This window comes from Argiope bruennichi, chromosome 5, assembly GCF_947563725.1.
Source record: "Argiope bruennichi chromosome 5, qqArgBrue1.1, whole genome shotgun sequence".
Classification (NCBI taxonomy): Eukaryota; Metazoa; Arthropoda; class Arachnida; order Araneae; family Araneidae; genus Argiope; species Argiope bruennichi.
In genome coordinates, this window is record NC_079155.1 from 39,727,099 (window position 1) to 39,744,474 (window position 17,376).

The following is a 17,376-nucleotide window of genomic DNA, read 5'->3' on the forward strand; positions in this document are numbered from 1 at the left end:
TGTGATATGAATTAATAAGATAAGAAATTATGAAATTATGGTCTAGAAGAAAGAATAGACTGGCATATCACTTACATAACATAATTATCAGTAGTTATCAGTACTTAAGCAAATTTTATATCTTATTTCCGAGGTCAATCAAGAAGTGAAAGAACATAATATATATATATATATATATATATATATATTTTAATCCAGTAATCTGTATCATATTTTTAAGAGAAAAAACAAGTACAAAAAAAGAAAAACGCCTTTGATTTATTTTATTTTTATATCATTTTATGACAGAAAGCATTTTTATCATGGTCTTTGGGAAAGAAGACAAGTGTTAACTTAAGAAACATGTAAATTGTTTTTAATCTTTATTTGTTCATTGATACAACATAATCTCTTTATCAGTTTTTTTATTTGTATTAAACCCTTCCTTTATCTAGCTTTTTCTTTTTTATTCGTGATACGGTTTTCTAGCTTTCGAGTTCTGCTCTTTGCCGCGTCAAGAAAGTATCCAAAAATTTCGTGCGATATGGGAGCCATAATTGCTACACCTGTGACTATTATTGTTACAATACTGTCTGCAAAACCTTCTGGTAAGAAAAAAAATATTTAATTTTCGTTTTTTTATAAGCGTTTTAGGTTAATATTTAAAAATTAAAAAATTCCTATCTCTCTTAATTTTTGATGCATAATGAAATAAAAGCATATGACCAAATTTTATACTTTGCTCATCAACAGTTATCTTTCGATTTATGCAATGACGAATTTATGTATTTTAATTTTGTATTATAAAGCCCCTATTTTAATTAGACGGACAATTTAGTTTAAAACTTCAGCACATTTTAAAAATGCTACTGATTTATTTTCGATTAATGTTTTGTATTTTGTCCACTTTGTGATTAGATATTTGTTTTTGTTTGTCTATTACGTCAAAATGCCCGGTATTTACGTTTTACATTATATAATTGAAGCAGTTGTTCGGTTTATAAATAATTTAATAATAAAATGAACATAAGGAAAACTCAGGAACCTGACAAATTATATTTGATAAAGTTTTAATATTATCTTAGTATTTAATCGTTTTTAGAATATGCATTTAAAAAAAATATTTATTTAGCAATTAGAAATGTAGTTGTATTTTTAATTGACTTGCTTGCTCTACCCCCTCTCTCGACCTAGTGATTCTAGGCAAATGCCACTTTGGAAATATGACACTGGGATTTAAGCAATCATGAAAAGTATTTAGCTTCTATTTTAAGCATGAAATTCAAATAAGCTTCGCTGTTCTACACAAAAGGTAGAATTATGTATCCTTTTCTTACTGCTAGTTTTTGACTATCATTTCGTATCAAGAACAGTATGGCTTAGGATCAAATTTTCCGAAAACAAAATATCTGGCATATTGTACTGTATCTTAATTCTTGTTCATTATTTTCTGAGCGGAGAATCTTGTTACACAAATGTGAATGTCATATGAATTGTATATACATATATATGTAAACAGAATTTTTGAACTGTTTCGTGGCTGAAGAGAGAGAGAGAGAGAACACTTGAATTTTTAAATTTCTCTTTATTCCATTCCGGGAGGCATAATTTATGTACTAGTGAGAAACGACGAGGCACGTCAATCAACAGCGTTGCACAAGATTTTAAAGAGAATAAATAAATAAAACACATGAAATATTTATCCCCATGATTATATACTGTGAGATAGGTATAGGGATTTCTTTACACGTGCCGATTTAGGTAAGGGAATTATAGGGATCTTTTAAAAGAATTTGTTTAGATAGACAAATTATTATCCCTTCACTTGGACGTCAGAACCGCTGATCTAAGCACTTTTATAGAGCTTCTGTAGCATTAATTAAATGGAAAAAGGTGGATTGAATCAGGAAATAAGAGAACATTTAGAATGAAGTTAATAGGGGCTAAATTAAGAATAAAATTAGGAAATTAATTAGGATTTAGTTTTAGATTTAGAGGTATCATTACTTACACACACACAAACAATATGCAAAATACCAAAAAATCTATTCAGTCAGAGGACAGAAGATACAAAAGAAGCTAAGAAACAGGCATCAAACAATGTTTAAAACAATATGCTGAAACTAATATGTTGTTTAACCATCGCTATGACTTATCTTTGAAAATTGATGACCATATTTCCCAAAACTATTATTTCACAAAAATGGCTTTAACATTATCTTAAAACTTAAACATTATCTTTTTTATGATATCAATTTCATTTCTGCACAATGTTTGTTTTCCTTTATTTTTAATAAAAGTTTTAAATGCAATATGCAATCTGTAATTATGATAAATTGCAGTTAAATTTCACCGGCTGATGCTGCTTACAAAAGATAGCTTTGTCAGTGATTCTTTAAACATAGGAAATCCTATTTTCGGTTCATTCGCCTATAATTTTCTAATCTCATTACAATAAGTATGTTAAAAATACCAAACATCAAACATAACGGTCAAGAATATCTGTAACAATGTTTTTAATCTCATGATGCAATTCAAATTCATCCATCATCCATTCAATCGCGGGCTTTTACCAGTGTTATAATTAATATAAAAAAATTGCTTTCTTTGGACATTAATGCCAAGATATGATCACACATATTTCGCTGTATATATGTTAAGGCAAATGAATAATCAAGTGATTATGTATAACGACTGGCGAATATCAATAATCACCGGCAATTATAATCGCCAATTTATTAATTTATCGCAATATTCATATTTGTTACATTGACTCACAATAATTAATTAATAGCACATTAATTAATGTGCTATAATTAATTAATAGCACATTAAAGTCCTTTTTTTTCTGTCGTATCATACCGTGAAGTAAAAACTGAAAGAAAAAAAACACCCACTCCATATTCATGGTTTAACAGCTGAAGAAGTCAATAAATTGAATGAACAATATGCTACTACAATCTAATCTAAAAAGGCTGGAATTATTTTATAATACGTTATTATTATTAGTATTAGCTTAGAAACTGTAAAATATTTCTTTTCAACTTTCTTACCAGATAGTTATTCTTGTAAGGATTCAAAATTTAGTTAAAATTAATGTAATAATTGATAATTAATTTTGAAAATATTGATTTCTTGAAAAATAGCTGTACAAAGCTGTAATATCTCTTACATTAGGAAATAAATGAGTAAATTCATAAGAAAACTCCACTTTTATAATCATTGATGAACTTGGAAGTATGAAATACTTTTTTTTTGTTGAAAATCAGTAATTAACTACACATTTTATAAATTTTAATCTATTTTACTTGATAAAAATTGAATTAGTTATTAGCTATTTTTTTAAAATAAAGTAGATATTTTTTTGGGGGAAAGAAAACTAAAATTTCCCTATTATTAATTTTTGTCTTACTATAAGTTTTATCTCGAAACTTTTATCTCAGGGAAAGATATCAATGCTTTTTAGAGATACAAGAAAGCTTCAAAGTTACCGTTCATTTCATTTGATAAACGACAAATTTTTACTGTTAACACTGTCATTGACAATGTAAATGATTTTTGCATTTAAAGTACAGATGATTTCAAACTTTCAAAGGTTAAAAATTTCACTTGATAAGAAGATCAATTTTTGTACTTTGAGATGATATTTTTTTCTAATCTCATTACAATAAGTATGCTAAACTCGTGATTCATCGCGTGTATTTTTTATGCCCACAGTTCAATCTATATAATGTTTATTAAAATCTATAAAATGTTTATTAAAATCAGTCTTATTTGAAGACCATATTTAAAATTTTTAATTTTGAATATCTAGCCATTTTTGGCTACCAGATCGTTCTTCGAGATTGATGTTTGCTAAAATTTTCAATTAAATATTTCATTTTCTTTGTTTTTATTGGTCTCTTCATTAAAGTATTCAGATTCTGATTGACATGTAACACGTAATATATAGATATGCCATCTTTCTTATTGTACCCCTTGATTTTCTATACTTTTCGCAGAAATTTGAAACAGAAGAAATTGGGCAATTAATGCAATATCCAATGCCAATTATTTATAAACGGACATTAAAAAATTTCTCATCATTATTTATAAATGAAGTTAAATCTTAATTGTAATTATAACAAAATTTCAAAGTGTTTATGAAAAAAAAAACATACTTTAATATTACAGAAAGTCGACTTATTCATCATAGAAAAGTAAGAGATGCATACATATAATCTTCACACGATCAGCAACAAAGAAGAAGAATTTAAAAAATTAATTAAAAATAGGAAAAGAATTTTATGTTAAAAAAACTGATATATTTGAAAAATTATATTTTGGATTTTTAAATGATGTAAAAATAATTTTTACATAATAATATTTTTGAAAGTTATAGAGGAAAAATGCCAAAATATCGTCTAATTTTTAATTTATTAAAATTTTAATGAAAATCTAAAAACAATCGCTTTGAAGTTCAATATCCACCCTCTAAAATATATACGCGCCAAGTTTGCAAGTTCGAGATCAAACGGTCGGACCCGTAGAGAGCCGATATACACACATCTAAGTATACATTGCTGATAACTTATTTATATGAATCTTTAATTTTGTTTCCCTGCGCAGTTACTAGAATTTTATAGACATTTTAATGGATGCTAAATTAATACCAGACCAATGCCACTATTTAGCGATTTTCTGACGAATTAGCGACTTTAGTGACAAAATTGGAAGTTGTCGAAAATACAAGAATGAAGAGGATATAGCAAAGTCTCGACCCAACAAAAGGTAGCGTTATGATCAAATTCTTTATTTACAGCTTTATTTACATAAAATTACAGTGCATCATCTAGGTTAAATGATTCTTATTCGACACAACAAGGAGAAACCTCCATAGGAAACAGGTAGCCGACTCTTTAGCTTTCTCGCAAACAGGCCGTAGCTCCAGGGATCCACCGAATCTTTTCGAGTGGAATTCTAGTCGGACACTCCGCTCTCTGCCTCAGTGCCCACGATTCTTCCTTCTCTTCCAATCTCCTCGCACTTTTATTCTGTCCCCACCCTCATTCACATCGGACCATTTTCCCGGTTATCCAATAGTCGTTCAGCAACAACTTCACTGGTCTACCGTCGACTGAGGGAATCCGTTGGGGAGCCACCCTCCATAATGTAAAGAATGTAGGTTTACATCTGTTTCAAATATAATGCAGGTGGGGTCCCTTATCTGGACTCGCACTAATTGCCCAGATGTCCTTACTTCAAAGGGGTTGACCACCTGGCACTTCTGGAAGCACTTACACTGCGGTAGGGCGTCGCCATTGCTGATACTGCTGTCTGGATGCTAATTATGGAGCGTGGGGAAAGATGCGTAACCATGGTCAAGCAGGGAAGAAGCTGAATCATTACAATATATATATACTTGGATCAGAGTTTCGGAGGCACTTCTAGAATTTTCGATGTCATATTTGAAGAATTACATAAAGCGAGTTCAAGTAAATTGTTGCAAGTTGAAGAGTTGATCGGGAACGAACTCTCAAGCTGCACCTTGTGCTCTTTGTGTTGTTGCGGTTGTTCAATAAAGACCTTCTTGCTTGTGTGGTGTTGATTTCTGTAAGGGATGTTTTTGTGTGCGCTTGTGTGTGTTTCTTGTGAAATAAAGCGTCGTTATTCATTGCCGATACTCACTGAGTGGACATTTGTAACAATCTCTACTTATAATAGATATGAATGTGTGTCTATGCTGACGCTCTACAGACCAGTCTATTTGACTTAGAACTACAAAATTTGGCACATGCATATTTTGGATGATGGCATGTGCTCTAATGTTTTTGAAAAATTTATAAGAATTATAATTAATTAAAAATTAAGCCAGTTTTTAATGTTTTATCATTACGACCGAAAATAATTCAGTACAGAAAATAATTTTTACACAGTTTTAAATTCCCAAAATATTATATTTTCAATGATGCCAATTTAGTTGCTGTAAAATTCCTTAGTCTAATTTTAATTAACTTTTAAATATATTTTTAAACATATTTTGTAATAATATTTTTATTGTTGTGAAGGAAACCCTATCCGTTTTCACTGTTTCATCAAATATTTGATCGCATGATTTTCTTCCATTATTGGAAGCTAAAGAAGAAAGACGAAGTTACCGAAATGAATAAAAAAGTGCGGTTATAATACCACTAAATATGGAAGACAGATGAATCAGACCTTGACGCTTTTAATAACTATATCATGTTATGATACTGGTTTCCATTAGAACTAGATTGCATGCAATAAATAGATTATACGTAATACTATTAAAATAACACGGCTTTATTGTCTGATGATAATGGATATGAGATTAAGTCTAAGCAATTTAACTGAAATTAAATATAACTAATATCTCCGGCCAATCTGCTGGTCGTCAAAGACGACTAATTTGTGCTTTATATATAAAGCGCAATCTTTATGCTTTTTAATCTTTTGCTTATATATATAAAGCGCAAACAAGAAATATTGTTGGGAATTTAAAACTAGGAATATCAGAATATTACGCGAATAAGATGGAGATATTAATGGATAAGATTAATTTTGTAAAGTAAATTTATACTAATCATAAAGATGTTGTGTATACGTGTGTGTTGCCGTCTACAGGCCAGACCGCCTGATTTACAAATATTTAATTTGACACATATTATCTTGGATGATGGAAATATGTACCTCGGAGTGATGTTATTGAAATTTTAATTATATTTTGATTAATTAGAAACGAAGAGAAATTTTGTCGTTTTTTTTTGAGATAACTTCTGGAATTATAAAAGTACAAAAATAATTTTTACATCATCTTAAAATTAAAAAAAAGTATATAGGTGCGCGGCACACACGCACGCACCCCTCACACACATTTGTTTTTATTATAAACAGGGATAATCTGTTATTTATTTAAAAAATATATATATAAACTTTGGTAATATTTTATTGAGCTTTGAGAACTATTTTTATTTATGGTTTATCTATTTATAGACGTCGTTTATTGGACAAAATGGATCGCATCATACATCTGTATCGAGTTGTACAAACGTTCACACAAGAAACGATTCGATTGGTACGACATGGGAGCAAAGCATGATCCTCAGAAAAGTAATTTTCTTCCAAATCCCGAAGAAGCAGTTTTGGAATCTCCATTGCTCGATTCTCAACTTGTTAATGTAAGGAATAGCTTTTTGGAATAGTTTGGAAAAATAGTAATTTTTTTAATATTAGTTATTTCACACACGAATTGAGTGTTATCACTTTTATTGCTATTTAATACGAAGTAAACGATGCGAAAACATTGTAGTCATAAAAAAAAAAAAAAAAATCAAATTTGAAATTTGGATAAATTTTCAGTTTGAGCCATATGTGATTGAAAAAAAAATCCGTTTTGAAGTTACGTCTTACTTTTTGTCTAATTAAAAAATGTAACAAACTGAAGAAATTTGATTAGCTATCTGTGCAGAAAAATTGCAGTTTTCTCAAATTTTGAACAAAACCTGTCTATCAGAAGACCGTGACATGTGGGCATAATAACTTAATACCGGAATAAGTTTAATCCATGAAATTTGCCACATCGTTTTACTACTAGTATTGTATTTTTATATCAGATCGAATTAATCTGAATAACCGGAATACTGCGACAGCATTGACGGGAACTATGGTGGAAACCAGAGGGCCATCACTGGCTCCGGTGCACCTCCTTCCGTAAAAGACGCGTCCCGTTATCGGAAGGGGATAGCCAACCACGCACCATTTATGTACCCACAAGAATGTCGAGAATCAACCACCATGCCGAAAGCTTCTCATCTCTATTTTTCTGGTGCCACCTGAAGTATAACAAACTGAGGAAAAACTAAAGTATACCGTAACTTATTCGCCACTGTCGTCCAAATCAGACCAAATAATAAAAATTTGTCCAAACATTTCAGGGTTGCAATAAAATTCACAATTACAACAAAGGCGAATGGCTACAATGAGGGCGAGTTATCATCGTTGAAAAATTGTACATAAATAACAATGCTTAATGTATTAATCTGCATTTACTTTACTGGTACATCATCAAGGAAATTGGATTCAGTAATAAAGTATGAAAAAATATTAAAAGAAATTTTCAGTAAAATGATAAAATAATTATGAACCTTTTTTTAATGTAATCTAAATAATATATTTACTGGGGTTGATCTGGGAATCAGTCAGAATGGATACACTAGTTCGTAAGCAAATTGAAAAAATAAAATAAAAATAAGAATGATATTTTGAAATTTCAAATGTTCTTGTTTTTAAATTGAAAAAGTTCGATTTTGTGATCATTATAAATTAATACAAAGCAAAAGAACACTCTTAAATATAGCACTAAAAAACAGAAAAATTTGTACCAACAGCCCTATTCTCGAAAATTCTTGGGGCCCATTGTTAATTGTCTATTTGATAATCCGTGTCTGATGACACGCCATGCATGATGGAAAAATAAACAAATAAATAAGACTTTCGACAGTGTACACCATTGGAATTAGAAGATAAAATTTGATATTCGGTTAATTCGTGGATAGTAGGTGTTCTATAAAAATGTTAAAAAAGTAATTTTAATTAGAACTTTAATTAAAAAATAATTGAAATTTAACATTTTCCCGCAATAACTTTGAAATATATTATCACAGAATATTCTGAATAATTATAAAATTTCAAAGATTTTCCTCAATTATTTCAAAGTATATAATTTCACAAAACTCGTTCAGTGAAGAAAGTCATTTCTCAGAGAAATCACTTTCATTGCTATGTATTTTTCTCTGACTTAAATAAATTTTCTAAGATATAAATATATTTTAGAACATCACTTTTCATTGTTTTAATTGCTGGATTTATATTTACGTACATAAAGACGATATTAACTGCCTTTTTTGCGTACAATATCGCTGCTATATAATTAAGAGCAAAGTGTAAAAATAAAATAAAAATAGGCGATTCAAGCCTAAAACATTGTAAAGCCACGATGTTCCAAACTAGAGATTCAAATCTTCTAGAATTTTTCCCCTCTCTTTATAGTGTTCTGAAGTGGAATATTTTATTTAAGTCATTTTGTAGGCAAACAATAATCAAGCATTCTTAAAAAAAAAAAAAAAAAAAAAAAAAAAACCGACTCATTTTACTGTCTAGAATTTCGATTTTTTCCCCCTGTCCAATCCATAGGTGGTGAAAATTTTAAATATGAAAGAAATGGTGGACGATGATATCCATTATTTAACATCTAATGCAGTCAGCATCTTTTTATTATGATTTTTTATAGACAGCAGACGAAATATTCTTTTACGGAGTGAATTCCAAATCCGAATATTTCGTCACTCGCATAGCAAGAGGCCCCAATCAAGAAGCAGAAGCGTGGATTTACTTGAAGTTAAGCAATGGAAAAGTGTACCAGCTGCAAGAGACGTCCGGTTACCAACAATCATGCTGTGATAAAAGAGTATTCACTTGTGGAGGACTCCAGATTCACTACTTGTCTCCAATGAGAAGGTGGAGGATATTTTTCAATGGAATTCTCAGGTGAATTTGTTTTTACTTATTTTAGCTTTTTTTAAATTTATTCTGTGTATCAGGGAATAAAATTATTCAATAGCAACTTCTACATTTTAAACAAAAGTTGTTTATTTATATGGAGCATTTTGTTAAAAATTTTCGTAAGAAGTATATGCTATTCACAGAATATAATGGGGAAACATAGCTGAGGAATTTAGATAGCTGGAGAAAAGCAATTGCTTTTATACCCATTCTGACTAACAGTAGTTATCAGAATATATAGTTTGCCTTCATCAATAATGCTTGACTCATAGAATTTGTTAGTTATTCTGGGCCAAATGGGACAAGTCAACAGCAACCTTTATACTTTAAATAAAAGTTTTTTACTTTATAGAGGCTTTTTGTTTCGACCTAGAACTTGCAGAAGCTCATATGCCATTCGTAATTGATTATAGTTTTGTATTTACTACAACAAACAGTGTCACTCGCTACAAATATATTGTAGCGGATCGGTATGCGTGAGGATAAAACCTGGGACCTTGTGGTTCGCAGCCGAGTAACATGACCACAGAACAAAAGCAATTGCTTGGATAGCGTAGCTGTTAACTGGCTTATAAGCTTTCACTACAGACTCTCCCTCCAGTGAGTTGGAGGTGAGACGAACGATATGGCTGTTGAGTGGTGATGTATTAGCTGTTGATTCTAATGCGCCTGTACCAGTTTAAGTAGCGCCAAGCGTTATGGCGAGCGTGTGTTGGTGAGTGGTTGCTGTTGCTGCGTCAAGTGAGTCTCATGACTTTGGGTTGCTGCGTCAAGTGAATCTGACGTCTTTGGTTTGCTGTGGGTAGATGGCGTCACAACAGCTGTACGAAGGTCGAAGGAACATCGTCCGAGGTCACCAATGTGACCAATTGGCGATGAGCGAGCATAGAACCTGGGACATTGTGGTTCGCAGCCGAGTAACATGACCACAATACAAAAGCAATTGCTCGGGTAGCGTAGCTGTTAACTGCTTATAAGCTTTCACCACAATATCATAGAGAAAATATCTTTTGTTTCGTTGATATATTCTATTAAGTACAAGATCAGACTAAACAGGACAGTAAGTCGAAGTTGATTATTGAAATGCCTTTTTTATTATCAACAGGGAAACTGATGAGAATGATCCGACATCAGACAGGAATGTGCATGTCAAGTTCGCCGTCCTGTAAGTAATTGAATCAAAACTTTTTTGTGTTTTTTGAATATATTCACTAATTATTTGCTAAGCAAAGGATGTTTGGAAGTTCTATAAACAAATTGGAGTATTCTTTTATAGATTCTCTTCGCAAAATAATATTTCAATACAAAATAATTACAATAATAATTTCATCATAATAGTATCACTAATAATATGTGATGAATATATATTATGCAATGAAATGTTCTTTATTTGTATCAATGAAAACCTTCTTAATAAATCAAAAATACATTTTTCTGCCAAAAGTGTCTTATCATTATTAATTTTGATATTTTCCAATAATAAATTTACTATTTACAATTTTTCACTAATAGTACCAGTGTTTTTAGAAAAGCTTTTTTAGTTATTATCATGATGACTTGTACAAAAATAAGTATATTTTGATATTTCCAACGGATGGAGTTTCAACAAATATGTAAATAAATGTAATGACTAAAAATGTACATAATATTTGCATGCAACATAAATTCCTACATGCAGTAGAAAAGTTTTGTAAATATGATTCTTAATTGTGAAGTTCAGACTATATAGAAAAAAATTTATTACCAATTTTGGAAAAATATACATGGTGGGAAATTTGATATAGATAAGGAGTTTTGATGTAAGTAATTTCATCTAACTAGTTAATAACCTTTCCACGTTATTCAAATAAATGCATATAATTCCATAAATGGGTATTTTTAAAACTCGAAATAATCTAAAATATTAAAGTCCTTCAAAATCTCATTTTATATTTATTTATTTACTTAATGTATACTTAATGCCCATGTAAGTAAAGATTATGAACCAAGTAATGTTGTGTTCAAATAGCATCTGAATTCTAAAAATGTTTTTCCAAATTTAAATGAATTCGACTCTTTTCCACTGAACAAGTGGGAACGTGGAACATCATGTGATCGAATAGATTCCTAATAGTTTAGATATGTTCACCGGCATATGCATATTTTGTGATGACAGACATTCAAACTTGCCTGCCTTGGAGAAGGTTAATTAATGGTTTTTCTTCAAGTTTTAAACGCTGACTAGTAAGTTTCTGTTAACTTCAAGTTTCTTATTAAAGCATTACTTCCACAAGCAACTTTTATCTCAGATCTTATTTCATTTTATTTTTTTTCTCAAATGAGGATTTTGCTTAAAGGGTAACCTTTCTCAAGTTTCAAAGAAGTGCAGTGATGGAAGAATTGGAAGTGATATCAAAACGGAATTTAAAACTCCCACTTATATCTTTTTATGATTGATAACGAAATTTCATAGATGCGCAGGATAGTTAATTAGAAGGGAACTCCATACAGCCAATTATATCTGTATTCATTTGTTCATCATAAAATAAGTTCTGGAAATTTACAATGATTTTAATCTAAATGGTATTGAAATTTTTCGTGATAGGAAAGTCTTTTAAAATTTATCTGTCATTAGAAAGAATTTATTGCGACAAATAATTTTATATGTTCCTAATTCAGATGGCGAGCATCATCAGATACTTTCGACTACATTTCAGACATAAATAGTTCAGCCTTAGCTACTGGTTTGGCCAAAGCTAGATGGAATCAATATTTACCACCTGTGGGAAAGTAAGTAAAATAAAGATTTTTTTAATCTTTTGAATTACAATTTTAAACTATTCTACTGTGTAAATTCAATTTGATATTAAAACTTTTTTAAATGATGACAATATTTTATTATTATTAGGTTATACAGTACATTGAATTGTTATGTTCAAACTGGTGTCATTGCGGGTACGATAAAAATAGAAGGATATGAAGATGAGCTGAATGTATATTTATTTGGAGAAAAAATCAGGTTCTTGGGTAATTGCCATGATTTTTCTTTTGATTATTTATTTAAATACTCATATAAATAAACATGTATTCAAACAATATGTCGAAATTTTAAAAATTAGGATGTTTATTTCTTCTTTCTCGTTTACGAAGTATAGAGGAAATATTGTAATGGTTAAAAAATAACCTTGAGATTTTGTCGATTTTTCACGCTTTAGACCTTTCTAAGTCCTCAAAACACATTTTTGGCCTTATCTGTCATCTGTTTGTGAAAAAGACAACTCAAAAATTCTTTGAGCTAGACGGTTGAAGTTTAGTATATGGAATTAGGAATCTAATTTGTAGATTTCAATCAATTTTTGAACGAGATCCATTTATAGGAAGTTTGCCTGCCTGTCTGAATATAAGCGAGTACGACAGCTATGAAATGTAAGGATGTCGATATGAGATATATAAATAAAATTTGTTATATATGTTTTGTATCTAAAATGTAGATTTTTATCAAATTTGAGACAAATCTACACAAAGTAGTTGACTACTTACCTTTGTAATTTCCCATACATTTAAGTATAATAACTCATAAAAGCAATGATTTAAATTAATAATATTCATTATGTTATCTTGTAATTAAAACTGCCCCAAAATATCTTTAAATTTTCTCTCAAAAAGCTTTTCCCAATTCATTAGATTGCATTAGTAATGAAAAGTCTCTGGCTTGTTGAATAAGTACATTAGCTTCATATTTTATTTTAGCAATTTCTTTTCTAAACTTTCTTTATGTCATTAGAACTCCGTGTCAATCGGTTGCCAAAAAGGTGTCAAAAATAAATATTTTCATGATAGAAACAGCAAAATGCCATATTTATGCCAATGAACTGTATTTCATAAATGTCATTTCCAAATGCCAAGGTTCACAATTTTATGGGGGGGGGGGAATAAAAAAACTTATTGAAGAGTATGCGAGAAAGTTTTGGGGAAATAATTTCCGATCTAAATTATTTTCCCAAAACCGTATGGTTTTACTCTATATCCGGTATTGCTTTTTCTCTGTTAATGAATTACTGTTTATTTCCATCTAGGATTTAATGATTAGTTAAGATTTGAATGCTCGAGAGTAGTATGAACAAAAAGGACCCCATTGAAAGAAAACAAAATTTTTAATGTTATAGATTCACATCTAAAGTGTAAAGCAAATAATGTATATATTTTATTTCTTTAACAATCTACTAATGAGCATAAGATTTAGTACTACAACATTCATTAGTTAATCTGTGACTGTCAGATATGGGACCGCGTTGGCCTGGTGTTCAGGTTTCGGCTCGTGAGCCGTAGAGTTTCCGGTTCGAAACCCGCTTCCACCTAAGAACCTTCGTGTACGGGGGTCTGTTGTACGTTAAATCAGTCAGGGCCAGACGTCCTCCCACTGGTGTGGAGAGGGGGGTGCCAGCTCAGATGTCGCCCTCATCATCTGACCGCAGTTCAAAATTACGAGGTCTGTCCCAAAATAGCCCTAGTATTTCTTTACAACGGGACGTTAATATAACTAAACTAAGACTATCAGATGTGAAATATTATTAACAGGATAAAGACCTGTTCTAGTCTACCACGTCTTCAAGTTGTGTTAAGAAATGAATAAAGGTAATCTGGTGGTAGTCACACATTTAATGTATATAATGGATGTGATTAAACACGTCATCCATGATTCAACAGTATCTGGTAAGTGATCAAACTTGTATTAGATCTGAAGTTGTCATGACAAAATATAATAAACTTACAACAGACCCTCCCATAAGGCTCCATTTTGATGATGTCATTTAATTTAGGCAGTGTTGAAAGTACAAATTCGGTAGTGCAGGATTCAAAATATACAACTTTTGAGACTAAAAAAGAAACAAATAATGAAATAGTAACAGAATGGGAATGTATTCACAATATATGTTTCTGACAGTTTTTCATCAAATTAATGATGCCAGGAACTATGATGTTGTTGTGATTAGGCCACTTTTCATTATCTGTATACTTATTTAAAATAGTTCTTACATTGCTGCATTTCCTTATTCATGTATTTTGACAAAAAAAAATATTTTAATGTATATATTTTTTTACAAATATTTATTTCGTTTCTTAATTTTTTATCACTATCTGTCATTGAAAATTAGTCATTAGTTTTTCTTTACAAATATTTATTTCGTTTCTTAATTTTTTAACACTATATGTCATTGAAAATTAGTCATTAATTTTTTTCAGGATTTATCTATCACAAATTACTAATCCACTCTATTTTCAATATACAGAATAAAAAAAAAATGCTTGGTTTTGTCCTATAAGTTATTAAAAATAAAAGGATGTAACAATTATTTTATTTTTAAATTTCTTTTAGCGAATTTACTGAAAAAAATATAAATTCTTTAACTTATTTTGCAGGTAATTTTTCGATGGAAGACATTAAATTTACCGATGCTTTAGGTTACGTTTTTAAGGTAAGAAAATGTACTGTGCTTTAATGAAATAATATGTAATAATTGAAGAATGTTTGTGCTTTACATAAGGTCTGAATAATTCTATTAATGAGAAATTTTTTGCTTTTTACTTAAGAATGGAAGATTTGCACACGTAGCAGAAATATCTATTGAAAACGTTGTTAAAAAGTAAGTCAATAATATTTTGTCGTCAAATCTGTTCTTATTTGGTAATTACTGTATTAATGTGCATATTTATTGCATAATAATACTTTATTGCATACTAATTTGCGTACTAATTTATTGCATACTAATTTACATATCAAGTATATAATCAGTTAATTTTTGTTCGGAAATATTGGTAAATTTATGCCTATTTAAACATTTTTATTCAACATGATTTAGTTTATATTAAGATGAAATCTTATAATTTATTTTTTCTCACTTCCTGTTATGGAAGGATTTTGAAAATGCGGTCATTTTCCATGACTCTTATTTCATAATTTTAGCATTTTCAAAACTTAGTTATCAATTAATCAATTAAATTTAAATTCTGCATTAGTGGCGCCATCTAGAAATTGATTTCAGAAAAGTCGATTTTTAGAGTGACAGATTAAAAAAAATTAAAATAAAGAATTTTCGCTGTTTCGGGGGATGACAAACTTTTGCTTTGAAAAGTTGTTTTTGATTAAATTTATTAATAATCATAAATCAATAAAAAATACTCATTATTTTTTCATTTTAGTCTTACGGTTGGTTTTATTACCGCAGTATCAGGAGAAATGGAAAACTTCGAGGGTTCCAAGAATGTTTTAATAAATCTTACTGATATTGGCGAGAAGGATATCGTAGCGAAATTCAACGCTGAAGGTAATAATTGTTTTCTATATTTCAGTATGTTTCGAGAATTAAAAATGAATGTTAATAATTAAATAGTATTAAATGTAGTCTGCCACATTTTTTTCGGGGTACGTGAATATCGGTTTTCAGGTCTTTCATATAGTTTAGAGATGACGCTACTAAATAATAGCAAATAACACGGTAACAGCAATTCGCATTTATTAGTTTTGCTTTGCTGCGATTCAACGGGCAAACTACCAAGAATTAAGAATACGAACTCTGCGTAGAAGATATTGGTTATCCTGCAGTAATTTTTGCACTTATGGAATTTCCTATTTGAAGTATTCTCATGTAGTTTAAAAACAGGATACGAAAAATGTCAAAATAATTTAAAAATAGAATTCCTTTGAAATGACGACTAGTGGCGTGATGGGCATAATAAAAGATTATGAATCGAAGAAAGAAGATAATTGGTTTTAACTTCTGACTGTGATTTTAGCAACGCTATTCATAAATTGGTAGACTGATGTGCAGGTTGCCAATAAGTTGCTTGTTGTTGCAGAATTCACCTTGGGAAATTTCTCTCTTTACTCAGTTACCATCAAGAGCAGTGTAGGAACAGGTTGTGAGTAACGCAACTCATCATCGCAAGTCATTGTGGTTCACACGTAACTAAATATTATAAATAATTATTAATGTTTTGTATTTGTTTAATTGTTATAATTGTTCATGTTTGTTTTTGAAGTAATTGCAGCAAAAATATTTTATATATTATTTTGTGTTAAATGAAACTGTTTTTCTGCTGTTTCATCTGACAATGAGGATTATTATTGTAAAAATAAATAGAACGAGTGAGATGCTCGCTGTTATTTGCAATTGACGTAGTTTGTGTTTTGATTTTAATTTCTTTAAAACACTTTCAGTCGTTGGTCGTAATATCCTAAAATAAGAAATGTTTATTTTATGTATCGAGCGTTTACAATCTGCATTTTAAAACGCGGAGTCATACGCCGTTAGCAGCATTAATAGATTAATTTTTCTTAAATGTCTGCAAGTTAGGCATCTCCCCCCCTCTTTATGCGCAGGAGCTTTCTATCAACAGACAACTATCTATCTTGGATGATACTCAAGTCGAACCATTATCATCGTTACTTGTCTTTTATTCTGTATAGTAATGCAGGGAACATTTGCAATGGAAGAGGCAAAGATGTCCGGGTGCTTGTTTTAAGTGCCGTGGAAACAGATCATTATTATTTTTGTATCATTCTTTAAAGTTAAATATGATAAGGGACAAAAATAACAGCCATAATGAAAATAATGACTTGACGTCGTTAACCTTGCTAAAATATTAATATTAGTTGGGCTATTACCATATTTGTCCAGGGCTCCTCCAATACTTATTGTGTCATTAATCATTAGCCCATGACATGGGGCCATGGCTAAATATGTTAAGTGGGATTAAATCAATATCTGTCTTGGCTATCAAGCTGAGACGTAGCTGATAATTTAATCCCATTAGCATATTCTGATAACCTTGCTAAAAGATTAATATTAGTTCTTC

At 30.2% G+C, this 17,376-nt stretch overlaps 1 protein-coding gene across 1 annotated transcript in view; it reads left to right on the top strand.

The window, feature by feature from the left end:
* Window positions 1–461: 461 nt before the first annotated feature.
* The window catches only part of LOC129969646 (putative phosphoenolpyruvate synthase), a 63,165-nt gene continuing 46,250 nt past the window's right edge, over window positions 462–17,376 (top strand). Inside the window, exons 1-9 of the mRNA XM_056084297.1 lie at window positions 462–587; window positions 6,973–7,157; window positions 9,269–9,525; window positions 10,646–10,705; window positions 12,199–12,309; window positions 12,428–12,546; window positions 14,941–14,996; window positions 15,112–15,164; window positions 15,721–15,845. Coding sequence (XP_055940272.1) covers window positions 524–587; window positions 6,973–7,157; window positions 9,269–9,525; window positions 10,646–10,705; window positions 12,199–12,309; window positions 12,428–12,546; window positions 14,941–14,996; window positions 15,112–15,164; window positions 15,721–15,845 — 1,030 coding nt within the window. The 5' untranslated portion in view covers window positions 462–523. The remainder of the gene's footprint in view (window positions 588–6,972; window positions 7,158–9,268; window positions 9,526–10,645; window positions 10,706–12,198; window positions 12,310–12,427; window positions 12,547–14,940; window positions 14,997–15,111; window positions 15,165–15,720; window positions 15,846–17,376) is intronic.